Source organism: Scylla paramamosain, chromosome 20 (assembly GCF_035594125.1).
Source record: "Scylla paramamosain isolate STU-SP2022 chromosome 20, ASM3559412v1, whole genome shotgun sequence".
In the NCBI taxonomy this organism is placed as follows: Eukaryota; Metazoa; Arthropoda; class Malacostraca; order Decapoda; family Portunidae; genus Scylla; species Scylla paramamosain.
This window is the reverse complement of record NC_087170.1, coordinates 9,199,785-9,226,670: the sequence shown is the minus strand read 5'-3', so window position 1 is coordinate 9,226,670 and position 26,886 is coordinate 9,199,785. Positions and strand designations below refer to the sequence as shown.

General features: G+C 39.2%; 3 protein-coding genes across 8 annotated transcripts in view; 2 read left to right on the top strand and 1 right to left on the bottom strand.

Moving 5' to 3' along the window:
- LOC135110239 (lysosomal-trafficking regulator-like) overlaps nt 1-2,303 on the top strand; it is a 42,387-nt gene extending 40,084 nt beyond the window's left edge. For 5 of the 6 annotated variants that reach the window (XM_064022357.1, XM_064022354.1, XM_064022355.1 and 2 more), the window contains exons 38-39: nt 312-424; nt 2,085-2,303. In XM_064022357.1, the coding sequence (XP_063878427.1) occupies nt 312-424; nt 2,085-2,155 (184 nt within the window). In that variant the 3' untranslated portion in view covers nt 2,156-2,303. Of the gene's footprint in view, nt 1-311; nt 425-2,065 lie in introns of all 6 variants that reach the window. The other variant, XM_064022359.1, reaches the window with a different exon arrangement.
- Nucleotides 2,304-9,381: 7,078 nt separating this feature from the next.
- Nucleotides 9,382-16,062, top strand: LOC135110245 (lysosomal-trafficking regulator-like). Its single transcript, XM_064022373.1, has 6 exons — nt 9,382-9,569; nt 10,090-10,202; nt 10,810-11,042; nt 11,431-11,685; nt 11,880-11,951; nt 12,174-16,062. Exons 1-6 carry the CDS (start codon nt 9,527-9,529, stop codon nt 12,295-12,297), a joined length of 840 nt encoding a protein of 279 aa, XP_063878443.1. The 5' UTR covers nt 9,382-9,526; the 3' UTR covers nt 12,298-16,062.
- A 103-nt stretch (nt 16,063-16,165) lies between these two features.
- Nucleotides 16,166-26,793, bottom strand: LOC135110244 (endonuclease III-like protein 1). The gene is made up of 6 exons (XM_064022372.1): nt 26,729-26,793; nt 18,426-18,554; nt 18,125-18,292; nt 17,520-17,690; nt 17,222-17,381; nt 16,166-17,085 (listed from the first exon to the last, which is right to left on the bottom strand). Exons 1-6 carry the CDS (start codon nt 26,756-26,758, stop codon nt 16,796-16,798), a joined length of 948 nt encoding a protein of 315 aa, XP_063878442.1. The 5' UTR covers nt 26,759-26,793; the 3' UTR covers nt 16,166-16,795.
- Between the last annotated feature and the right edge of the window lie 93 nt (nt 26,794-26,886).

Below are 26,886 nucleotides of genomic sequence, written 5' to 3'. Positions count from 1 at the left end.
CACTTACAGAAGGAAGGTAGTGATTTCTTTTGTATCTGTCATTATATTGTTGGTGGAAGCAGATGCTATGATTGCCAACCTATAAGACATATTTTTTTCAAGAAAATGAAAAAATCTTTATAATACAACAGTACTGAAATTGTTTTTTCATAGATGTTTTTATGAAAAGTTTTGGTCATCAATCATGCAGCTCTGCTTTTCTTACCAAAAAGAAGAATATAGTTTCAGACTTGCAAAAGAGAAGAGAGATGTACATTTTTCATCATGAAAGTGATTTATATGTGATATATGTGTTTTTGCTTCGTATGTAGATCTTGGCAGCTTGACCAAACAGAGGGGCCACTCAGGATCCGAAAGAGGCTTTCCCGAGGACGCCTCCTCATCCACAGCCGCTACCTTGTGCCAGAGTACCGCCAAAAGATTGGTGAGTTTATATTGTAATGGTGTCAGTTGGCACCTGTGCCTATATTTTAAATAATTCCCTGTTGATCTAAATTATTCTGAAACATAATTTATTTATTATGTTATTGTTTAGTACCCATCTAGTGTTTTTTGTGCTAATAGATTATTGTTATTGCTACTGCAGCAGCAACTCTACAGTAGCTGGGAAAGTAGTAAAGTATTATTACAAGTAATAGTAATAACTACATAGAAAAATTAAGGGAAAAATAGCAACATAGTAAAAATAATCATAAGCATCTGTAGTTTGCTTACACATCAATAGAAAATTAAGGAAAAAATAGCAACATAGTAAAGATAATTGTAAGCATCTGTAGTTTCCTTACACATTAACCCTTTCCTTCTGGCGCTTAAATTATTTTCCCGTTTTGTATGACGGCTAAAAATGGTAAACCTAGAAATTGTCAGAAAATTGTTTGAATACTAATAATTATTTTCTCTTTGTTATTCTGAATACAATGATATACTTTGTAGCTCGATGTGACCTCTGAAAGTTGAGTTTATGCCTTATAAAGGATTCCTCCTCCTCCCGCTGTGTGATCCGTCATCTAGAAACAGCCCGGAGAGCGATGACGCCGCGCGTACACACACTCTCTCTCTCTCTCTCTCTCATCTCTCTCTCTCTCTCTCTCTCTCTCTCTCTCTCTCTCTCTCTCTCTCTCTCTCTCTCTCTCTCTCTCTCTCTCCCATCTCTCTCTCTCTCTCTCTCTCTCTCTCTCTCTCTCTCTCTCTCTCTCTCTCTCTCTCTCTCTCTCTCTCTCTCTCTCTCTCTCTCTCTCTCTCTCTCTCTCTCTCTCTCTCTCTCTCTCTCTCTCTCTCTCTCTCTCTCTCTCATCTTGGAGGGGAAATTGTACACTTCCAATGAGAGAGAGAGAGAGAGAGAGAGAGAGAGAGAGAGAGAGAGAGAGAGATTTCATCCCTTTTCACATCAAGTTTCAGGCAAATAACATTCTCTCTCTTTCTCTCTCTCTCTCTCTGACAAGTTACCTTCTACCATTTTATTATAAAATCGAAGATAATGAAAAAATTAACAATAAAGAATGATAGGTATCATCTCTCTGTTCTAATAAAACAGGTGGATCCTGTAAATAATTTTCCGAGTCCTCACTAATGTCTTCGCTTTCTTCAGCTTCTTCTTCTAAATATTCACTGTCACTGTCTTCAAACTCAGAAGCACTGCTAAATACATATTGTTGTGTCCTGCTCCATAGTGAGTTATGAACTGAGATCCTTGGCTCTTATCAGGATGTCTCTTCACACTTATCATGGTGCTTTCCACCCTGCGAGTGCTTTCCACCCGGCGGGTCGCTGGGGTTGCCAAGTGTCGCCCGGAGAAAGGGAAAATAGCTTAGTTACCACTAAATTTCCAGAGCTAGTGACAACACTACATGTGGGAAACATCCCAGACACTTCCACTCACACCATCTGACTCGAGAAACCGCGCTTGGACCTCAAAATTGAGGCGCGAAAATTCTTGATTACCGGTATGATCGCCGTTGCTACGGACGCATTTTTGCAATCGTATATATACGATTGCCGGAAGGAAAGGGTTAAGAATGCTAAAAGTAACAAAAATCAACAGGAATAACATCTTAAATAAAAGCAGTTAAAAACTTCAATTGCAGAGATTGAGAGTCAGCCATCCCCCTTGAGAGTGTCCTCCAGGGCTCAGCGACAGAGTCTGAGATGGCGGTGATGATTGCGCGGCTGAACGTAAGTGAGCGCATCATCCACATGAGCAGTGCCTCGGTGGTTTCGCCTGGCATGGAGCAGTGTGGGGAGATCCTGGTCAGCCGCACTGCCATGTACTTTGTGGGGGAGCAGGTGACCATTGACATGAACCAGGTGAGAGATGCTACTTTATTTTTACTTGCATTCATCAGTGAATGGTAATTCATGTAACTTTATTATGAAATGAGATTATGACAACTGAAGAACATATGGTAAAAAACTAATTGGTTCTTGGTAGCTGTGAAAACATGAAGTGACTTTCAGAAAATGTTTTCTATCAGTCACTGTTGGCCACATATCCTCATGCTCACAGGTATATGGATGTATCTTCCTCCTTTATAGTGTTTTAAAGTCTTAACTCACAATATTATTTGGGATCAGTAAAATCTGTGCTCATAACTCAGAGTGGCACATGCAGTGAGGTGGTGTCCGTCACCTGGCCGCTGGACACTGTGCGAGAGATACACATACGTCGCTACCAACTGCAGGACTGTGCTTTGGAACTGTTCCTCACCAGTGGCCACTCAGTCCTCCTGGCTTTCACTGACACTCAGCACCGCAACCAGGTAAGGTCTGAGGGGTGGTGGTGGTGGTGGTGGTGGTGAGGCTAGCTGAGGGAGCAGCCTGGAGTGTTAGGGGAGTGGTGGTGAGGTAAGGGAAGGTGTTGAAGCAAGTGAATGGTCATGACACTGGACTAGTAATATGGCTTGGTTAAAATGAAGAGCATTTTTTATTTATTTTATTTATTTTATTTTATTTATTTATTTTATTTTTTTTCAGTATCTTATCATTATTACAGGAAAACATCTGTTATGAAAGATATGGATGTTAAGGGAATTTGGTTATTAACAGTGTTTCCTTGTGTAATGTCAATATAGAAATAGGATACAGGGTGAAACATTATATTTTCATAACATGGGTTTGCTTTATAAACTTATTTTATTTGTGTCTTCTTAGAATAGCATGGGTAATGCATAGAAGTGTCATTTATGAGTAACTCAAGAAGATAGGGCAGCTCCTGGATACAAAAAGAACTCTGCCATTTTGCTGAAGATGCTCTTATCATTTAACTTTATTTCTTTTGTTTCAGATCATTGGGGTGCTGAGTATGTCAGACATGCCCAACCTGCTGAGCAAGGCCACCCTTCCTGAGGTCACTGCTCAGTGGCGTGAAGGTCAGTGTGCCTGTGACCTTTTTCTCTTTGTGCCTATAAAGGGCTATAACAAAACACTTTTACTCTTTGAGAAGTTTCTATGAGGTGATATGCGTAGTATATGTATATAAGTGACATATCTTTATTGCATCATAGAGATAGTAATGAATTTATCATTGAAAAGGACACATCACCAACTTTGAATACCTGACACAACTGAACAAGCTGGCTGGTCGCTCCTTCAATGATCTCATGCAGTACCCAGTGTTCCCATTTGTCCTCTCCAACTACACAGCAGATATTTTGAGCCTGAATGACCCATCCAGCTTCAGGTATGACTCCTTGTGTGATTCAACCATTTTCCACCAGTACCTGTTAGTTGTGATGAAGCTCTTCAAGGAATTCATAGGATAGCTTTCAGCAGTATGACATAGGAATGCAGGTAGCAGTAAACTGGGAGTCAGGTTTTACAGAAAGAAATAGAGAACAAAGATGGCCTCCCTTAAAAATATGAATAATTGCTTGCAAAATTCAAATTTAGAATTCTAAAAATGCAGTTTATAAACAGAAAGGCACAAATAGACAGAAGTTTCTGTCTATTGGAATAAAGTCAGTGCCAAATGGCTTTAGAACTCCTGTTGATGTGAGCAGGACATTGCACAAAATAGCAGCTCACTCCTCAGTCTGAAAAAATTGGCATGGAGAAAATAACTACTACATGGCAACTTAGGTAGCCCCTGATATGTTTTTTTCAAAGCATAGCAGAGCAGATTTAGTGTTTGACATATCTGACATGTTGATTTATGTTTTGTGACTGCTCTTTGCTTTGGCTAACAAAATGGTTCTGTTTGTTTTTAACAGTGTTTTATTAAGTTGGCATGTTATGCCTGGAAAATATACAGGCCATGATTACGTAGTACAAGTGTTGAGTTTTACAAGAATGGTGAAAAAATAGAAAAATAAGCCATACAGCTGATGCTAATGAAAAGATTGTGAGTGCATTGGTGAAGAAATGGAAATTGCGTGATGAGGGATGCAAGGATGTGCCTCACCACAAACATGGTGGTGGGCTGCCCCAAAATGTTTTTTTAATTGTTTTGTTGTAAGCTGAGGATATACCTTTAAGTGTCTCTTGATAACATGTAAGGTGTTGTTAAACATTTTGGGCCATTCTTCCATTGTGGTGAGGCGCAAACAAGTGGTTATTGCAATGTAGTTATTTTCTCCTAGATTGAGAAGGAGGGAGTTGCCAGTTTGTGCAATGTGACACTCATGGAAGCAGGGCTTCTAAAGTCCTTTGGTGCTGACTGTAGAGTATAAGAAAACCTCTCCTCAAAATATGAGTATGTATTTGTTTGCAAGATCGAAAGCCATAAAGGATGGTCTTTATTAGAAGTGTAGCAAGTATATATATATATATATATATATATATATATATATATATATATATATATATATATATATATATATATATATATATATATATATATATATATATATATATATAATGCCTGCTTTGTTATAGAAATCTGAAGAGGCCCATTGCAGTGCAGCATCAAGCCAAGGAGCAACATTACATCAACAATTATGAGGTGAGGACATGTTTGAAACATGAACAGATAGAATATAGTAGATGGCAGTTGTTCCACAGATCTTAATAGCATTTGATCCAAGAAGGAAGGACAATTTTTCAAATAAAAAATTACTTCCCCCATTATATACTAAACTGGTAAATTGTGTTATCTTTGCACTGTTCCACAGATCACCTCCCAGATCAGCCAGAGTGCCGGGGATGGGCCCTACCACTATGGCTCCCACTACAGCAACTCTGGCATTGTGCTTCACTTCCTGGTGCGCTTGCCCCCGTTCACCCAGCTGTTCCTCCGATACCAGGGTGAGTCGTGGCTTACTCTGTTATCCCTTTGTGGCACCTGGGTTGAATTCACAATTTGTATTACTTGAATCTGTAAGTTACTGTATTGATGCCTCACAAGATGCACCTTTTTTCCTTTCATGATTTCTGATAGATTTGTTGGAATATATCTTGTAAAGGTCTTTCACAGGCTGAAGAATATGACTAGATATAATCTTATGTTTTCAGATGGTAACTTTGACATCCCAGACCGAACCTTCCACTCCATGCAGACCACGTGGCGTCTTGCCTCCTCAGACTCCACCACTGATTTCAAGGAGCTCATCCCTGAATTCTTTTTCCTTCCTGAAATATTTCTTAATTCAGAGGGTATGTATGTATGCTTCTTTGTGTGTGTGTGTATGTGTGTGTGTGCATTTTGATTTGAATCATCAGGGGATTTTGGGAAAAGGAATAATATGTATGAGACATTAGAGAAATATGTCACAGGTTAATCTCTCTCCAGTTTGTTAAGTGAAGATAGGCTTTATATGTGTATGTTTTTGTACCACAGGGTTCAACATGGGTGTACGTCAGAGTGGTGAACGAGTCCACCATGTGCAGCTGCCCCCCTGGAGTGGTGATGATCCCCGCAGGTAGGTGTCCCCACCCACCACTGGCTCCTTGGGGCCTTGACATCCCCTGCCTCATGCTTACTTCTTGGCACTAGGTCTCTTTCTGTTCATCGCTCACTCTGTCTTGTTATCTCTACATCCTACATATTTTATAGTCTCTCCAGAGTGTTTCCTCCAAGGCCATTTATCAACATCATTTTGTTTAACACCATTATTTTCTGTTATGAGGTTGGACAGCTCATGAGTCTCTCCCACACTTTGCAGTCACATACAGTCTCTTTCCTGATAACACTCACCATCTTCAGGTCTTTGTCCTTCCTACTTGTGTCCTTCCAATTACCTACCAGCCATTGCCTGGACAAAAATGCCATTAAATGTCATGGGACTCAAGGCTTTGTATTCTTTCATGTTATTCTTCTTATGATTAACTGACACATTAACTCTTTCCCTCTGAGTGACTTACACACACACACACACACACACACACACACACACACACACACACACACACACACACACACACACACACACACACACACACACACACACACACACACACACACACCTGCTTTTCTACTTTAGATTTAATTCTGTACCAGATGTTTTGTTTTCATCACCATGTGGTATTCCTGGTGGCAGGTTTAGAGGTGGTAGCCACTCATGTCTGAGCTCCAAATGGATAAGGAGTGATGTTGAGTAATTCTGAAAAAGCCTGCATTGAACAAGTGTATATGAAAGCTAAAGGTGCTCAGTTTGTACAGAGGGTATGGAATGGTGGCTGCTCTCTCACACTCATTCAGTTTTCATTTTGTACTCATAATTGTTTATATATATATATATATATATATATATATATATATATATATATATATATATATATATATATATATATATATATATATATATATATATATATATATATATGCTTGTTTTCTTGGGACTTTAAAACTGAAAGTATATAGTAAGATAAACTACACTGAAGAATAATTTTCTTTGAAATATATAGCACTTATTAGTATATGGCTGTGGAAACAAGTTATTGTAATGATATTCAAGTCACTGATCTCTTATCCAAATATCAGTTACAGTGGATAGCATTAAATTTCATATTAAATATTGATTAGTTTTAAGCACTCACAGTGTCACTCACTTTTGAGCCCACATAAGGATAAGATAAGTTCATTCCAGTATATAGTTTTCCCTCTTAAATTTTTGTCCTTTTGTAACAAATTTTGTTTGAAATGTCTTGTTTTGAAGTGTACCAAAATTTTCACAACCTTAAAAATAATTTACTTTCGGGAATGTGTGGCTTGGGCCTCACTATTTAACAAGGGTTGTGCTTAGTTAGTTTATTCATAACTTTTTTTTCTGTTTAGCTGTAGGTTGGAAGCATGCAACTGAACTCTTATTTCAAACTTGTGGCAATGTTATCGGCATAGATGAAAATTTAGATTTTCATATATACACGTAGTTGCTTTTTGTTGGGCTTCTGTTTGCAACAAAATCTTTCTGCATATTCCTGAAACATAATGCAATACATACAGTAATCATATCCACTGTTTATGATAATATACCAACAATATCCTGACTGCCCTGCTGCAAGTCAAAATGCTGCTGTAAACGATCACTGCCCATCACTAGGTTTGTTCTGGTGCACCGAGCAGCCCTGGAGTCCCCACTTGTTACTCACAACCTGCATCACTGGATTGACCTGGTATTTGGCTACAAGCAGACTGGCAAGGCAGCCGTGGAGGCCATCAATGTCTTCCATCCTGCGGTACAGTGCCACTGCATTTCTTACTTCCAGTGTAACATGCCAGATAAATGATTATTTTAGATTAACATTTTTCTTCCCCAAAGATCCCTTACAAGCCCATGTGAGTGAGGTGTCTTTGAGGAGGACAAACAATCATTGTAAGGTTTTCCTCCTTAAATTAGCATTGTTGTAAATTTTCCCCTCCAGACCTACTTTGGCTATGATGTGGAGGATGGCGGGGATGAAATCAGTCGTGAGGCACGGAAGGCCATGATCAAGACTTACGGCCAGACGCCTCAGCAGCTCTTCACCAACCCTCACCCTCCAGCCAGCCACACCGGGCCCACACAGAACCCCCAGGTCAGTCCCCTTTGTGCTTACTGGATATCCCTTCCTTATCTTTATTATTTCTTGCAGTTCTTAGCTTCCTCTTATTACTTTATTCTCTTTCCATGTTATTATATGTCATCTGATATGACACATCATATTGCACATTAGGTAATTGGGTCAGTTTACTTTTTATTTATTTATTATTGTTATTATTATTATTATTATTATTATTATTATTATTATTATTATTATTATTATTATTATTATTTATCCATTATTATTATTTATTATTATTATTATTATTATTATTATTATTATTATTATTATTATTATTTATTTATTTATTTATTTTGTTTATTTATTTATTTATTTTTTTTCTTTGGAGGATAGGAAGCACCCTGCACTTGCTGTGGCCTCAAGATTAGAGTAGGTGCATGGTAGGGAACAATCTTATTATGAAGGGGCATGGATAAACCAGTGTATGCTGTCAGGCCTTGCTATGGATGTATGTGGCCAGCCGTGCTGTGGCTAACCTTCTGGGGTATAATACAGTGGTCCAAAAGATTATCAGTTTCCACTAAAGGCTGATGGGACTAAGAGTGTGGAATGATGTGCATATGAGTGTGTGGTGCTCATCCCGTGAGTGATTGCCAGCCTGTTGCATATTTGGATAGATAGACGTGTGAAGGAGGCTGGATTAGGGTACAAAAAAATGGGGAGTAAAAGCTTCTTAATTGACACTCCAAAAAAAAAAAAAAAAAAAAAAGTGTGATTGAAAGAGAGATCCAGATGGATAGACTAGTTTAGTTTGAGGTTGTCATAATAATTTCTCTCTTGAAACAGTTCAAATAATAAGAAAGTGAAAAAACGGATATAGGCAGAGTTTTCTAGAGTTTAACAGCTACAGGGCTGAAAAATCAAGACAGTTAATTCTTCATTAATAAGGTGGACAGAATAAGGGTGAGAAAAGAATACAAAGACTTGTGTGCCACAAAGGAATGGGAGAGTGGAGAGGCATGCCAGTAACAAGTTGAAAAGAACTGTAATTATAGAATATTTTTTGCTTTCCATTCATGAAGTACTGATTTAGAAAACTGTATATAATGAAGAATATAATAAGGAAAATAGATCACAGGAAGAACTCTCTCTTTCTCTCTCTCTCTCTCTCTCTCTCTCTCTCTCTCTCTCTCTCTCTCTCTCTCTCTCTCTCTCTCCCTCTCTCTCTCTCTCTCTCTCTCTCTCTCTCTCTCTCTCTCTCTCTCTCTCTCTCTCTCTCTCTCTCTCTCTCTCTCTCTCTCTCTCTCTCTCTCTCTCTCTCTCTCTCTCTCTCTCTCTCTCTCTCTCTCTCTCTCTCTCTCTCTCTCTCTCTCTCTCTCTCTCTCTCTCTCTCTCTCTCTCTCTCTCTCTCTCTCTCTCTCTCTCTCTCTCTCTCTCTCTCTCTCTCTCTCTCACCGGCAGGCCCCTGAGGTGCTCCATGAGGTGCGAGGTCTGCGGTGGGGCACATATGCTGGCTCCCCTGCTGATGAACGCCCCATCCTGGCCCTGGTGCAAACCCTGAAGACACCTGCCACCCCGCCTGGCCTGCCTCTCCCACACTGAGCTGCTCCTGATGCCGCCTCGCACACACCTCCTCAACATTGGCCTCAGCAAAGGTAGCAGCTGTACTTGGCCATCATCCTGTACTGACTAGTGGAGAGTGAAATAATGGTTGTGATACTTCCCTTCTTGAAAGTTTGTTTTGGTATTGGGATTGTGCACAGAAACATTTAATTTGAAGCTCACAGACTGAAAAGCATTTTTCTCTTCTTTTAAGTGTGTGTGTGTGTGTGTGTGTGTGTGTGTGTGTGTGTGTGTGTGTGTGTGTGTGTGTGTGTGTGTGTGTGTGTGTGTGTGTGTGTGTGTGTATATCTATTTATATACCAGGCCAACAGTTTCACATGAGGTGACCTTGACAAGGCACCACATATTCAGCCACACATCACCCACACTCAGCCTTGTGAAAACAAAGCAGATAAGGGTGACAATAAGAAGACAGTCCTATACAGCAAGGCTGTGGGAGAGTGGATAAGCCATCTCACCATTCTGCTCCCCTCCCCCCCCTTTTTTTTTAAGTGAAATAGAAATTTGAAGTTGGTTCATGACACTGTTTGTGAGATGAATTCTGTTGTGCAGGAACCTCCGGAGCATACATCCTGTCATCACACCACCAGGACGGCATCATCCGTTGCCGCCGCCTCAAGGACAACACACCTCAGCCGCTCATCTCCGTGCCTCCCAATGAGCAGGTGAATTTTTTTTCTTTTTTCTTTCTTTCTTTCTTTCTTTCTTACTTTCTTTTTTTTTTTTTCTTCATATAAATGGTACACTGCCCAAGCACAACAAAGAGAGAGGAAAAGAAAAGGGTCCACTTAGAGTGCAATTCCCAAGAAAGAGATCAAAATGATCATCCAAAAATGGAGAAGTGTCTTGATACCTCCTTCTTAAAAGAGTTCATGTCATAGGAAGGAGGAAGTATAGAAGCAGACAGGGAGATCCAGAGTTGCTGCTTCACCCAAAACACACTAATATACTGGAACGTAGGCTCATGATGTACTTTTTATTTCTCTTAACCTCCATTTTTTGTTAGGTGTGATGTCAATCTGGTATAAAGATAATAATTTGCAGCATTTAGGCAAGAGCATAACAATGATGGATCATGGTTTAAAGTAACTTGTAATTAAATTTTCTCTGGAGTTAATGAAAGTTGGCTTTTTCTTATTGGTGACAAAATGAAACTGAAACTTGGCTTTTTGTACATTTACCTTAAAACTGGATCTTTTCTTATTAGCAAAAAAATTTGTTCTGCCCTGTTTCTGTGGATCTGGTCATAAAATGTTGTGCTCCCTTCCCCAGGTGACATGGTGCGTGTGTGGCACCAACCAGGTGTGGATTGGCTTGGCTTCCGGTCAGATCCTGGTGTACCTGGTGGGCGCCAGTCATGTTGGGGAGGAGCTGATGGTGTCCCTGCCTCCCACCCTCCTCCTGGCCCACACTGCTCCCATCACAACCATGTACCTCTCCAATGCTTTCAACATCTGTATTTCTGGTGGTAAAGATGGCATGTGTGTCCTCTGGGATACTAACAGGTGAGTGTATCACTGCATAAACAGGTGACCTTGTAATATAACTAGTTTATATTTATCTGTTGTGATTTAGAGAAAGTGATATTCTGAACCATGACATATGAATTTCTCTCTCTTTCTCTCTCTCTCTCTCTCTCTCTCTCTCTCTCTCTCTCTCTCTCTCTCTCTCTCTCTCTCTCTCTCTCTCTCTCTCTCTCTCTCTCTCTCTCTCTCTCTCTCTCTCTCTCTCTCTCTCTCTCTCATTGAATCTTAAAAAGTTTTAGTTGTTTCGAAAAGAAATTTTTGTTGTAGATTTTGTGTAAGTTTATGATCTTTGTTTATTTTGAAAGTGTTTCTCTTTTTTTCTGTGTTTTAGTGTCTCATAGTGTGTGTTTGTCTCTCCTGTCCCTAGACTGTCCTATGTGCGGAGTATTGGATGGAGTGGGGTGGAAGTCTCCCTGCTTGCCATGAGTGAGACTCTTGGGGACTGGGCTTCTGTCACTCCCTTGGGCTCCATGGCCTCAGTGCTGCGCCTCTACACCATTAATGGGGCACTAGTGGACTCGGCTGTTACACCCGCCCCTATCACTGCCCTTGCCTTCACTTCATCACCTGAAGGCACAGCAATTAATGTCATTGCCACCAGCATGGCTGATGGTGTCATCAGGTAAGTGTCTTTTCAGTAAGATCGTATCCTTTACCAAATAGGATTGATTAGAATTATGTTTTACTAAATATGCTTTTCCTTTGGCTTTAGTTTTGTACTCACTTGATCTTGGTCTAGATTAAGTGTCAAAATTAATGTATTGGACTAGACATGGAAATCTGCTTTATGTATATTTATTCACTGCCCCCACACAGACTGTGGAGTGTGTGGGACCTGCGAGCAGTGAGGGAGCTGAAGACTGACCGGGCAAGGCAGCCAATTGCTTCGTAAGTAGGATGGCAGGCAGCTGTGTGGTCATGCATGAAAGGGAGTAATAGAAAAAGATACATAGCAGATGAATTGAACTGAAGGAGTGATAGATAAAAAACAAAGGGGGAAAGAGGTTGTGGGATGGGAAGGAGACAGGAATGTTTTTAGGTTACCTGCCTATTTGAATGTTAGGTTGAATGTTCTGTCTTATTTGACAAACAATTTACCTCTGCTTGCAGGCTGCAGTACAGTCAGGACAATCTCCACCTGTGTGGCATCACTGAGAGTGGAATCCTGGTGGTGTGGGAATCCTCTCTCGTCAAGACCAAGATCCCAAAGTTCATCACTGTTCCTCCCGTGTAGTCATTCATCAGCTGTTGGGGAACAGCTTCTCAAAAGTTGCCAAAGGAATATTGAATGTTATCTGTATATATAATGGGTTCACAATTGGTAATGAGGACTGGTGAATGGTTTTCCCTCATCTCTTGCATGTTCTGTGAATCTCGTCTTGTTTCTTTTTTGTAGGAAATAATCTGTACTTAATATTTATTTAGCTTGAACTATCTTTCATAGATGGGAATAAATCAATGCAACTTTTAACAGTAATTGTTTTTAGCCGTAGTATATCTATCTGTCTGTCAATCAATATATCTATCTATCTATCTATCATCTATCTATCTATCTATCTATCTATCTATCTATCTATATATATATATATATATATATATATATATATATATATATATATATATATATATATATATATATATATATGAAAAACCTTATTCAGAGTGTATGTAATATGAGATTGTTTTATGCTGTGTATATATTGATCAGTTAAGCCAAAAATTATTCATTAATGTATTTAATGAGACATGAAGCTTCCAACATAAATTTTAAACATTTTGTGTGCATGTTTTTAGTATGAAGTGCAGTGTTTGTGTAAAGATTTTGGTCTGCACTACTTGTTTGTCTTCCAAGCTTTTTTTCTGTATAAATTTATATACCAGTTGTTTTTTCTGAAAATTGCAAATATGTAAAGTTGTATTCTATTGGCAGAAAATATTATTACCGTCCTATTACCATGGATGTAATTTCCTTAGTAGATTTTGTGTATGTTGCTGCTTGACTGCATGAGGAAACAGAAGGATGTAAAAAGTCCTGATTCAGTATTTAATGAATCAGCAAGCTCAAGTCTCAGACAGATTGCATAGCGTCAAAGTCAGGGTTGTCTTGTGATGGTCTGCAGGAGACACTGAGGACCTGCAGGGACAGAGGCAGGTGTTGAGTTGTTGTGGTGGCAGTGGTGGAGTTACTGCCTTGCCCTGCCTTTCTGCCTTCAGGTGCTGCCTCTGTGCTCTGCCTGTGTCAGGGTTTATGCCAGGCAAGTGCCACCCATCCATCTTAGCAAGTAGAAGTGCATGAGGTAGAAGATTGTAGGAATAGAGGAAAGTTGTGTTGATACAAAAAACTAACATGTTCTCCTGTGTTGTATTTTTTTCTTCCTATTAGGTATGATACAGGATATAGATAGATGTATGTATATATTGTTTATGAAAATATCATGGTGTTAGAATTACTGTCTTGATTTTGTTCATTATTTTTTTAATTTTTAATCTTTTGAATAATTAGTTCTATGATTTTTCTTTTAAAATTTAATGCACTGTATTTGTATTTATTCAGTCTACAATGATGAAATGCTCAGTTAGGGCTAAGCTACCTCTTCATTGATAGACCAATAGACTCAGCTTAGGCAAAACATGTATGGGTAATTTACGCTATCAATTTATTTAATCAAAGTGCCATTGAATCAAAAGTCATAATTGGTCACATACTTAGAAATATGTAGAATTCATGATTTGATGATGGTAATGTTTTCAGTCATTTACTAGAAAAGCAATACTTAGGCTGGTAAATATGTTTATGGGAAAGAAAGGAAAGATTCCAAGTATGCAGTGTAATTCATGTGTAGGTGTTTTTAATGAGGTGGAACTCTATATTCTAAATGGTAAGGAAATGAAATGTTTATATTTACTGAAATAGGTAGTATGTTACTCTGAAAGTTTATGCATTAGATTCTTAATGTAAGTTAGTAAAGTGTTGTTATGCTGTGAGAGGTGTATTATATTACAATAATGAACAAACATTCCATCTACGTGACTGTGATCGCATGAACCATGCACCAATGCTGTCCTCGGGTAGCAAGGGAACTCCTCCACTGGGCACAAGTGTTCTGCTTGGCATCTGTGGGAGGGAGGATGTGATATCCTTTGTTCCTCACAACAGTTGAAAAGTGTACCCTCTGTGATTCCTGATGGCTGGTATCCACACCTTTAACTCTTCCATTCACCAGTAAGGTGGCAGATTTTCCTCCTGTAGCAGCAGACCTGAGCTGTCTCCCTTGTATGTGCTTCTGTGAACTGTTTCCTGGCTACAGGAGTGTATTTTAGCATGCATATGACATCAGTGAATTTCAATTAACATTTTATATGTACTAAAAATAAAGCAAAAGGTGTTTGTTTATGCATAGATATGCAATTTACTTAATGTGCCAGTATTGTGTAACCAATAACAGGATATTTTCAAATGAAAAGAAAAAAAAATGTTTATTCTGATAGTATTCTCTGTTGGCCATTATTTATACAAGTAAAGAGAAGAATAATAAGAATGATAAGGGATAAGTGTTGCCATTTTGTTTACTGAAGTTTTCCAGCTGTGCCACCTCAAAGTTCACAGAAGAATGTGTTAAGGCAGGATATGGTGGGCTTTCAAATGATATGAATATTGATAGGCAGCTCCCTGCTGGTGCGTCATACATGGTGTATTTGTGTGAGATAAGTTACAACTGTTTTGCTTACATGTCAGTCTGTCCTGGTTATTTGGTTCGGCAGATGTGTAGTGCATGAGAGGGTTAATGTGGATGGCTGTCAGGCATCCATGTTGATAGGATACCCATTGATTTTTGATTGACTGACATATTGAATTTCAGGAAGTTCAATTCAGTTAGGCATTTTCTTTTAAATGCACATTAGATTTTATGATGTCAAGCAGAAAGCAATATCCATTTATTCCATCTCTTGGCTTGACTTCACTGCCAAGGGCCAATCAGTGTTGTGGAGGTGTGGTGATGATGAGGGTTGGTGTGTGGTGGCCTGAGTCAGCCTGTGTCCCAATCACACAGTCTCTGCTCATGCTGTGTGACCTTGAATCTCATGCTTCTAGTGAGTGTCTGGTATTCACCTTTATCCATGCTAATAATGTTATTTTGTGTCAGTATCCTGTGTTAAGTTTTTTCCATGGCCATTAGTTTTCTGGCTGGGATATTCTAGTACCAGTGTACCTTCAATAGTCAGTATTGCTGAATCAATTAATTTGTACCCTGTAGCATAGATTAAAGTTTTGAAATTTACTGAAAATGCATATATTGTTTTCAAAATAATTTACAATTGATTGAATTATTAGCTGTAGAGTAAAATTCAAGAAAATTTAAAATGCCAGCATGTTCATTTGTTTCCCTCTCCTAGGCAGACCACACCTGTCAAATGTTAACAGTGTTGGAAATAAATGTTTACTTTCTTTCTAATGGCAGGTCTCTTCTGGCTAAGTAAATGTGGTTTTCTTTAAAAAATTTTGAGTTCTTAATAAAAATGACTATACATCTTGTCTTGACTTCAGGATTATGCTACATAGGTTTTTAGAAAAAAAAATGTAAATAATCTCATTGTTTCCATCACATTTATACAAGTTTCATAGTTTTCATATTTTTATTTGAAAAATTAAGCTAATGTAATTCAAAATGAAATATGAAAAGCCAGATTATAGAAACTGTTGACCTCATGTGCCTTTCTGTTTGTGGTTTCCCTTGTTTTGTCAGTCTTGCTGCAGTTTAGAGAAGCTGCTGAAGGCTGAAAGTACATTACTCTAGTTTTTAGTAAGATAACAAACAAGGTGTAGTAACTTGCTGTGATAATTATAGATTTATATCCAGTGCACGAGTACCTTATGGTTTTTTTTAAGTACTGATTGATTTAGCTTAACTAGATACCGATTGAGATTAAATCTAGTTTCAGCTGATTATGACATAGATATGCAAATGTAAGCTTGGAATAAACTCTACATGAAAATAAAGTATAATATCCTTGAGGTTCAGTTGACTGGTGTTCCCAAGCCATGCAGTACTACCACATTCCTGCATGAGGGAAGTCAAGATCAAGCTAAAAAGAAAAATGCATCCTGAAATTATTTTTATTTATTTTAAAAGTACAAACATATTTAAGTTCACTGTAAACTCCATTAGATTTGGTATCCATTACTCATCCTATGACATCATACATCACTGCTGGCAAATATCTATGATCCCTGAGTTCCTTTGGTTGAACATGATACTGAAGATATTGGCTGGTGCCATTACCAGACTGTTTGAGGACTGGCATTCATCATAGATTTGAAAATCATTCTTAATTACCACTAGTAGCTGCTAAATGTAGATCCAGTTTAGAATGCTAAGTGATGAAGAAAGGGCACAAAAAAAAACAAAAAAAATCTGAAAGGTATAAAAAGGTGCATGTTAAAAATATAAAATGTATAATACATGAATAGGAAAATTCTTGTATTAAAAGCCATGTAATACAAGCACATTTTCATCTCTAGAATTACAAAAAAATAATCATAATTCTACTTGTAAATTCTGTAAAAGGATGCAATATATGTACAATATCTCTTTATATAATATAATGAAGCTGCTTGTGATGACTTCATGAGCATGGCTACCTTTATGACTTTTATTTAAGGAGTATAAACACGACCATCATCTTGGGAAGCACATCTGCCGTAATAAGAATGCCAAGATGTGATACTGAACTTATTCTTGTCCTTTTCTCTTCTGTGATTTCCTAGGAGAGCCTTTCTTTGGAGAGGCAAGAAGAGCATTTCTGCCAAAGGGACACAGAGCCTTGTTGAGGCACTCACCACACTTGGGGCCAACAGGAACACACACCTGCTGGCCAAACCCAACCATCAGGAGGTTGGTGTCACTCCACAGCTCCTTGGGCATCCAGGCTTCCAGGGCCAGGCGGGTTTCCTCAGGAGTCTTGGTTGGGCGCCGCGTCCATCCCAGCCTGTTGCTGATGCGGTGAACGTGAGTGTCCACGCCTGCACCCCCATCACAAGTAATGCACCATGTATTAGCGACACATCTTGCTTGGTATCATACAGTGAAAGGACGTGTGTATCTATGGATACACACATATTGCAGGTCCATTATTATTTCATCATTCTCTGCACTTACCAATGCCAGTCAGCTTGCCCCAGCCAATGTCCATACATAGGTGAGCCATCTTGGGCCCCACCCCTGGCAGCTGACACATTTCCTTCACTGTGGGTGGGATGTCTCCCTCATAATCCCTCTTCAAGATCTCACAAGTCTTTTTAATATAAACAACCTTTTTCTGAAAATTCACAGACCAACATTAATTAAGGAAGAAAGGTCTTAATTTCCTTGTAACATTACTGTGGAGTATATATAAGGTTCAGGAAAATGGATCTGTTTAAAATTAAGCAGATGGTAACAGTGCAGCATGACACACCTTCCAGAAGCCCACAGGGTAGATGAGTTCTCCCAGGGTGGCATCAGGGGTGGCCAGGAGGCTGTCAGGGGTGAGGCCGTGCTGGCGCAGCTTGGTCATGGCAGCATGGGTTACCTGGTCCTTGGTCTGGCTGCTCAGCATGAGGGAAATGAGCACCTGGAAGCGGTACACCTGCGGAACGTTCATGGTGGGTAACTGTTCCTCATCAAGGTGAAATGTGTTGTGCTTCAGGGAGGCCATTCTCATGACAAGGCCTTAAGGGTTGGTGAGGGACTACACACTGCAAATGTATGAAGTCAGATAAACTGAAAGAAAACTATACGAGGGAAAAAATTACTTTAAAGTGGTAAAATGAAACTTACAAGAAATCAATACAAGAATTAATGTGACATAGTACAGTTTGAGAGATGTGATCATTGTGATGTAATAATAAAAATAAAAATGATTGACAGATGAATATTTACAGAGAATGTTTGGAGGGAGGAAGAAACTTGGAGAGTCAGAACATTCAGGGATAAAAGAATAGACTCCAAAGTTACATTAGTCTGTGGATAGAAGATGGGCAAAGCTTGCATATGAAGATGGTCTGAACACACCCTAGTTACCTTTGGCTCGGCCCCTTGATCCATGCATTGCTCGGCTCCCATGCTATCCACCGGGGCATCCCTTGCAGCCCTCATGGTCTGGAGATTCTCCAGGACCTGCTTCCAAAGGGGTGGCTCCCATATGCTATCTCCATCTCCACCTCCACCACTGCCACTGCCACCATTGCTCTAAAACAATTTTTTTCTTGCAAAGACTTCATGGAAAATTACTTATTTCAATATGAACTATTTTGAGATATAGCACAACAGAACACTTGTCTGAATGTAATGATGAGCAGCAAGCAGGGAGCCAAGTCCTTACCTCTGCTATTGCTGTGGCCTCCTGCTCCTGGCTGGCTGGCGAGGTGCCAGCCTCATCCTCCAACTCATACTTGACCTCCACACGTTTCCTCCTCCTGACGAGCCTCTTGACAAGGGTGTCAGATGCATTCTTGGTTAGGGAGGAAATTTAATACATATTGGAGATGTCTGTGTCTTCCCATCAGGCAAAAATTTTTTCTAACATTCATTTTATGAAAACATTAATTTGAACAATTTTTTATCTTCTATATGATATTAAGGCCTAAGACAGTTGATGAGCAGAGAAGATAAAAGTATTAAGAAAATCAAATCAAATGAAGAGATCAGAATACAATAAATAGGTAATTCAGTAATTTTAAGTAAAAAAGAAAAAAATATGTACAAATGGCTAGAAGAAAGAAGAGTAATTATAAAGAATGTACATCTTGGACTGTCCTGCCCACCAATGCCTCTCATGGCCATGTTATTCCTCTTTCATATTTAATGTTCCTTTGACACTATGTTTAATGGGAGGCATGACATGTGAAGTGTCAAACACTAACAGGTATTTGTACTCTCTCTCTCTCTCTCTCTCTCTCTCTCTCTCTCTCTCTCTCTCTCTCTCTCACAGAAACTGGTGGCTTACTTCATCATGTGGGAGCTGACTAGCACCATAAGTTCCTTGAAGGTGGCTGGGGTCATCCTATAAGCCCCATGGAATGAGTCTGGGTCACTCTGCTTTTCAATTTCCATAAGTATCTTATGCTTGCCATGAAAGGGCCTCTCTAACAGCTGTCGGAGTGCCTGAACTCTTTTCTTCTTCCTCCCTCACCTCTCTTCGTCAGCTGTGAGCAACAAGCTGGCAAGAAGTACAGTTTCCTTCTGGAGGTCATGTCTCGTCAGCACGGCCATGCTGACAAACAATGGATACAGAGACGGTAGTCAACTCCTCCGTTCAGTACAGATTCTGTTTTTGTGACGTCATTGTTGGACAATGAATGGCGATGGAATCCATAAAAACAGACTAGTGTGAATCAGGCCTCTCTTTCTCTCTGTCCATCTTCATTTCCTCACCTGTCAATCTCTTCAGCTATGTTCTTAGGGTTGCCAGAATATGCCATTGCTGACATTATTAGACTTGAAGGTGACAGTATTTTGTATGTTTGCCTACAATGTCATATTAAGGATCGCCACCATCAAGGCAACCCAGACCAAACTAATGTATTTAAACAATGTCCAAAATGGTGTTTGTTTGTACCACATTCAAAACATTCTTCAAAAATTAATAAGTTCTCTAGTACAGTCATTCTCCAGATCTGCTTCTGCTTCTTCTCCCCTCCCTAATGGTGGTGGTCCTAGAATAACCATCCATGATCACGTAAGAGAAATGAGGGAGCGTGAACGTAGGTAGAAATCCATTACAGTTAGAGGACTTCTGTAAAAACCACTGATGCCACAAAAAAGCATCTTTAGAGGAAATGTTGAAGACCCTGATACGAAAACTCTTCTTAGCACAGTGAAGTCATTTAAAAATCCAATTCTTGATCATGTTTATATTTCCAGGGACCAAACTTATCAGCAGCAGCAGGAACTACTTTAGAGGCATTCATCAAATGCCACACCTCAAAATACTCACACAACAACCACAAAATGATAATTCGTCTGACTCTCAAGCTGCTCCTGTCCATCTAACCATTACTGGTATCAATGTAGCTCAGGGTTTTGCCAATCCAACACATGCACAGGCAAACAACACTTTAAATGGCCGGGGAAGTTCTCCAGAGTAACTACCTCTTTTCACTCTCTCCACTTTGCACATGTAAATGTCAACTCTTTATCCAGTATGGGTAATTACATTTTTTCTTTGTTGTATGATTACAACATTACAGTGTTAGGCATAAGTGAAACATGGATGCTACCCTCAGTATCTTCTGTTGTTGCCTTACCTAACTATAGCTTTACTAGGAAAGATGCTGAGGGCAATGTCCCTAAATGTGATGTTGCCATGTAAATTTTGAACTCTACAAATTTTGTGGAAATGAACACCAACATTCCTAACACTCTCGTTATTCATCTAACAGACTTTGATACATGTGTAATTTCAGTGTACCGACCTCCATCTTACACTTTACTTGACAATCAAAATTTATTGAATTTTATGTATAATTTTTGCTCAGACAAAGAGATCGTCCTCATGGGCAATTTTCATCTACCATCTGTAAAATGGAGCTGTCAGATTGTCTGTGGTGGTCTCTCCTTGACTGATTCACTGTTTTATGACTGTTTTGTCAGATAGTTGCTGAACCAACATACTACCCATCTGGCAATATTATTGATTTAATACTTGTTTCAGATATTGACAAGATTAGTGATATTGGTGTTCTTCCACCATTCCCAAACTATGGCCATAGTCCAACACTAACTCCTTATCTTTTTCAAGGTTCCCATAGCAATTCCAATTCCTCATTAATAAAACTATAGCACCATGGTAGGTACAATGATATTTGCAGGCACCTCAACAATGATGACTGGGATCTTGAATTTATGTATTTAAATGCAGATCAAATATTTTCCAGTTTTTAAGCATCGTTAATCAACTCATTGAAAGATACATCCCATCTAAAGACATTTCCACTTCTTCAGATCCACCTTGGCCAGTTAAATCTCCTCTTCATTTAATTTTTTTAAAAATCAGACTTACAGAAAAATTATATATTTGTACATCATCAATATGGTAGAAATTCTCTCCAGGCATCTTTAGGCTTAACCTAGTTTAATAAAGTCAACTATCATTTCAGAAATTATGCCACTACTGCCCAATTCAATTATGAAATCCCTAATGCAGATTTATTCACTACCAATTCCAATGTATTTCGTGCTTACATCCAAAGAAAGAAGGTCGGTGCCTCTGCTGTTGGTTCACTCATGTCCCCCACTGGAGGACTGATACGTGATCCTAGAGTGATATCAGAACTGCTGGCTGCATCCTTTGCATCTGTTTATACCTCTGTTATTCCTGATTCTCCCTCTCCTCACCAGGTATCTGATGCTATTATCTCTGACTTAAACATTACTATCAATGATGTTGCTTCAGCTGTCAACCAACTTAATGGTTCATCCTCCAATGGGACCTTTTTTTTTTTTATGTAGGAGGGAAACTGGCCAAGGGCAACAAAATCCAATAAAAAAAAAATGCCCACTGAAATGTCAGTCCCATAAAAGGGTCAAAGCAGTAGTCAAAAATTGATGGATAAGTGTCTTGAAACCTCCCTCTTGAAGTAATTTAAGTCATAGGAAGGTGGAAATACAGAAGCAGGTATGGAGTTCCAGAGTTTATCAGAGAAAGGGATGAATGATTGAGAATACTGGTTAACTCTTGCATTAGAGAGGTGGACAGAATAGGGGTGAAAGAAGAAAGTCTTGTGCAGCGAGGCCGCGGGAGGAGGGGAGGCATGCAGTTAGCAAGATCAGAAGAGCAGTTAGCATGAAAATAGCCGTAGAAGACAGCTAGAGATGCAACATTGCAGCGGTGAGAGAGAGGCTGAAGACAGTCAGTCAGAAGAGAGGAGTTGATGAGAAGAAAAGCTTTTGATTCAACTCTGTCTAGAAGAGCAGTATGAGTTGAACCCCCCAAACATGTGAAGCATACTCCATACATGGATGGATAAGGCCCCTGTACAGAGTTAGCAGCTTGGGGGGTCAGAAAAACTGGCGGAGATGTCTCAGAACGCCTAACTTCATAGAAGCTGTTTTAGCTAGAGATGAGAAGTGAAGTTTCCAGTTCAGATTATAAGTAAAGGACAGACCAAGGATGTTCAGTGTAGAAGAGGGGGACAGTTGAGTGTCACTGAAGAAGAGGGGATAGTTGTCTGAAAGGTTGTGTCGAGTTGATAGATGGAGGAATTGAGTTTTTGAGGCATTGAGCAATACCAAGTTTGCTCTGCCCCAATCAGAAATTTTAGAAAGATCAGAAGTCAAGTGTTCTGTGGCTTCCCTGCGTGAAATGTTTACCTCCTGAAGGGTTGGATGTCTATGAAAAGACATGGAAAAGTGCAGGGTGGTATCATCAGCATAGGAGTGGATAGGACAAGAAGTTTGGTTTAGAAGATCATTAATAAATAATAAGAAGAGAGTGGGTGACAGGACAGAACAATGAGGAACATCACTGTTAATAGATTTAGAAGAACAGTGACCATCTACCACAGCAGCAACAGAACGGTCAGAAAGGTAACTTGAGATGAAATTACAGAGAGAAGGATAGAAGCCGTAGGAGGGTAGTTTGGAAATCAAAGCTTTATGCCAAACTCTATCAAAAGCTTTTGATATGTCCAAGGCAACAGCAAAAGTTTCACCAAAATCTCTAAAAGAGGATGACCAAGACTCAGTAAGGAAAGCCAGCTCACCAGTAGAGCGGCCTTGACGGAACCCATACTGGCGATCAGATAGAAGGTTGTGAAGTGATAGATGTTTAAGAATCTTCCTGTTCAGGATAGATTAAAAAACTTTAGATAGGCAATAGGACGGTATTTTGAAGTAACTTTAAAGCAATAGGACGGTAGTTTGAAGGATTAGAAAGGTCACCCTTTTTAGGAACAGGCTGAATGTAGGCAAACTTCCAGCAAGAAGGAAAGGTAGATGTTGACAGACAGAGCTGAAAGAGTTTGACTAGGCAAGGTGCAAGCACGGAGGCACAGTTTTGGAGAACAATATTAGGGACCCCATCAGGTCCATAAGCTTTCCGAAGGTTTAGGCCAGCAAGGGCATGGAAAACATCATTACAAAGAATTTTAATAGGTAGCATGAAGTAGTTAGAGGGTGGAGGAGAGGGAGGAACAAGCCCAGAATCGTCCAAGGTAGAGTTTTTAGCAAAGGTTTGAGCAAAAAGTTCAGCTTTAGAAATAGATGTGATAGCAGTGGTGCCATCTGGTTGAAATAAAGGAGGGAAGGAAGAAGAAGCAAAGTTATTGGAGATATTTTTTACTAGATGCCAGAAGTCACGAGGGGAGTTAGATCTTGAAAGGTTTTGACACTTTTTCTTAATGAAGGAGTTTTTGGCTAGTTGGAGAACAGACTTGGCATGGTTTCAGGCAGAAATATAAAGTGCATGAGATTCTGGTGATGGAAGGCTTAAGTACCTTTTGTGGGCCACCTCTCTATCATGTATAGCACAAGAACAAGCTGTGTTAAACCAAGGTTTGCAAGGTTTAGGTCGAGACAAGAGTGAGGAATGTAAGCCTCCATGCCAGACACTATCACCTCTGTTATGCGCTCAGCACACAAAGACGGGTCTCTGACATGGAAGCAGTAATTATTCCAAGGAAAATCAGCAAAATACCTCCTCAGGTCCCCCCAAATAGCAGAGGCAAAACACCAGAGGCACCTTTGCTTAGGGGGATCCTGAGGAGGGATTGGAGTGATAGGACAAGATACAGATATGAGATTGTGATTGGAGGAGCCCAACAGAGAAGAAAGGGTGACAGCATAAGCAGAAGGATTAGAGGTCAGGAAAAGGTCAAGAATGTTGGGCATATCTCCAAGACGGTCAGGAATACAAGTAGGGTGTTGCACCAATTGCTTTAGGTTGTGGAGGATAGCAAAGTTGAAGGTTAGTTCACCAGGATGGTCAGTGAAGGGAGAGGAAAGCCAAAGCTGGTGGTGAACATTGAAGTCTCCAAAAATGGAGATCTCTGCAAAAGGGAAGAGCGTCAGAATGTGCTCCACTTTGGAAGTCAAGAAGTCAAAGAATTTCTTATAGTCAGAGGAGTTAGGTGAGAGGTACACAGCACAGATAAATTTAGTTTGAGAGTGACTCTGTAGTCGTAGCCAGATGGTGGAAATCTCGGAAGATTCAAGAGCGTGGGCACGAGAGCAGGTTAAGTCATTGCACACATAAACACAACATCCAGCTTTGGATAAAAAATGAGGATAGAGAAAGTAGGAGAGAACAGAAAAGGGGCCACTGTCAGTTGCCTCAGACACCTAAGTTTCAGTGAGGAAAAGAAGATGAGGTTAGAGGTGGTGTTCTACAGATTGAAAATTAGATCTTAGACCTGATGGAATACATCCACTTTTCCTTAAATCCTGTGTCTCTATCCTTGCTTATCCTCTTTTACTAATTTTTTGTTCTTATATTTCAGGTTCTCTTCATTTAATTTGAAAAAATCCTTAGTAACTTCTATTTATAAAAAAAGATTCCTGTTGTGATCCACTTAAGCTTTTCGTCTCATCAACTCTTCTCCTCTTACTGACTGTCTTCAGCCTATCTCTCACCACCGCTATGTTGCATCTCTAGCTGTCTTCTACTGCTATTTTCATGCTAACTGCTCTTCTGATCTTGCTAACTGCATGCCTCCCCTCCTCCCGCAGCCTCACTGCACAAGACTTTCTTCTTTCTCTCACCCTTATTCTGTCCACCTCTCTAATGCAAGAGTTAACCAGTATTCTCAATCATTCATCCCTTTCTCTGGTAAACTCTGGAACTCCCTGCCTGCTTCTGTATTTCCACCTTCCTATGACTTGAATTCCTTCAAGAGGGAGGTTTCAAGACACTTATTCAGCAATTTTTTACTACAGTTTTTACCCCTTTATGGGACTGGCATTTCAGTGGGCTTTTTTTTTTTTATTGGATTTTTGTTGCCCTTGGCTAGTGTCCTTCCTACATAAAAAAAAAAAAAATCCCACTAACATCTACTTGTGTAAAGATAATGGAACATATTATCATTAAATTTGTTTATGTCTACAATGAAATGAACAATATCAATACTAATGATCAATTTAGTTTCAGACAAGGTTGCTCCACCATGACCAATTAGTTTTAACATATAATAAAATAATACAATGGCTAAGGCATGGGATATATTGCAAATTTAATTCTCTTTGATTTCTATAAAGCTTTTGATGTCATCTGCCATGAAACATTTATTTCAAAATTGCATACATTGGGTATCAGGGATAAGCTTTTATTTTGATTAAAGATTTTTTGTATAATTGTAAGATGAGTGTTACAGTTAATCATCATCACAGCTTTTTCCAGGAATGCTGAAAATGGAGTTCCTCAGGGCTCTGTTCTAGGACCTCTACTTTTCTACTTTACATAAATTACTTGACACACAAAATTCAATCCCCAACCAAGATTTTTGCTGATGACCTGAAATTATATGTCAACATTAGATATGATTCAAATTGTAATATTTGCAATGAGCTTAATACATGTCAAACTGATGTAAATATCGTTGTACATGTTGCCAAGTCATGGGGGTTTAAACATGAATGTAGATATATGTATATTGTTATGTTTTACTAGAAGGCCAATACCTCAGGACACACTGGTACTACATAAACAGTTCTCCAATCCCTATTAAGGATTCTGCATCTGTTTTAAGTGTACTGATTGACACTTCTTTTAAATTTCACAAGCATACTGCCAATATTGTAAAAAAAGGCAGGGGGATTGTCTTGTGGTATCCTTAAAGCTATAATCAATGGAGAGGCTTCCTTTATGGTCCTCTTACGTGTGTGCCATATTTGTCCACTACTGGAATATGCATCTTCTTTATAGAACACAGGCTACATCAAGGACTTGCAACTATTAGAATCAGTTCAACGCAGATGGAATAAGAAAATCTGTAGACTCGAAAACCTAAATTATATCATGAGACTTAAGACTTCAAAATTATTCTGTTAAGGGAAGACTACTCAGACATGACCTAATTTATTATTGATAAATTTTTCATGATATTTTCTCCTATTCCCTGAAATTCTTTTCCTTCATCCATCTTATCCAGGCACTAGAAAACACCACCTAAAAATTGCACACACACGGTCCCATCTTGAAATGCTCAAATGATTCTTCTGTTTCAGACGCATATCAGTCTGGAAAGCCTTACCCGACTCTGTTGTATCTATCACAAACTTTGGCATCATTTAAATCAGCTTCGTCTTGTCAGCTTGGAGATCTGCTATATGATTATTACTAATACAGCAACTTGCATCCTTATCTCTGTCCTCACCCCACCCACCATGTCTCACTGGATATTCATATCTTTAAGCCGCTATGATGCACTTTCCAGTCTTTACATTTTAGTCCGTTATTTGTTTTGTTCATTCCTAACAACTTGGACTGGCGCATCAGCAGTGCGTGACTTAAAAAAATAAATAAACAAAAAATAAATAAATAAATAAATAAACAATTAAATAAAAAGTCAGTAACATTCAGTAGCCCCCTTTTGCTTTTAAAAATACAGCCCTCCCATTCTTACTAAAATACTGCTTATTCATTCACATTCATCATCAGAATCAGGCGAAAAGAGCCTTAAAAAAACTCACCTGCACAGCGATCACTTTGCGCGCGTCCATCGAAAACAAAACCAAACAAAACCCTTGAGCTTTAATCTTACCTCACAGCTGACCGATGACTATCCTGTCCATGTGTGATCCATTCGTAAACTAACAGAACATTAATATCCCATGCTTGTAACTATTCT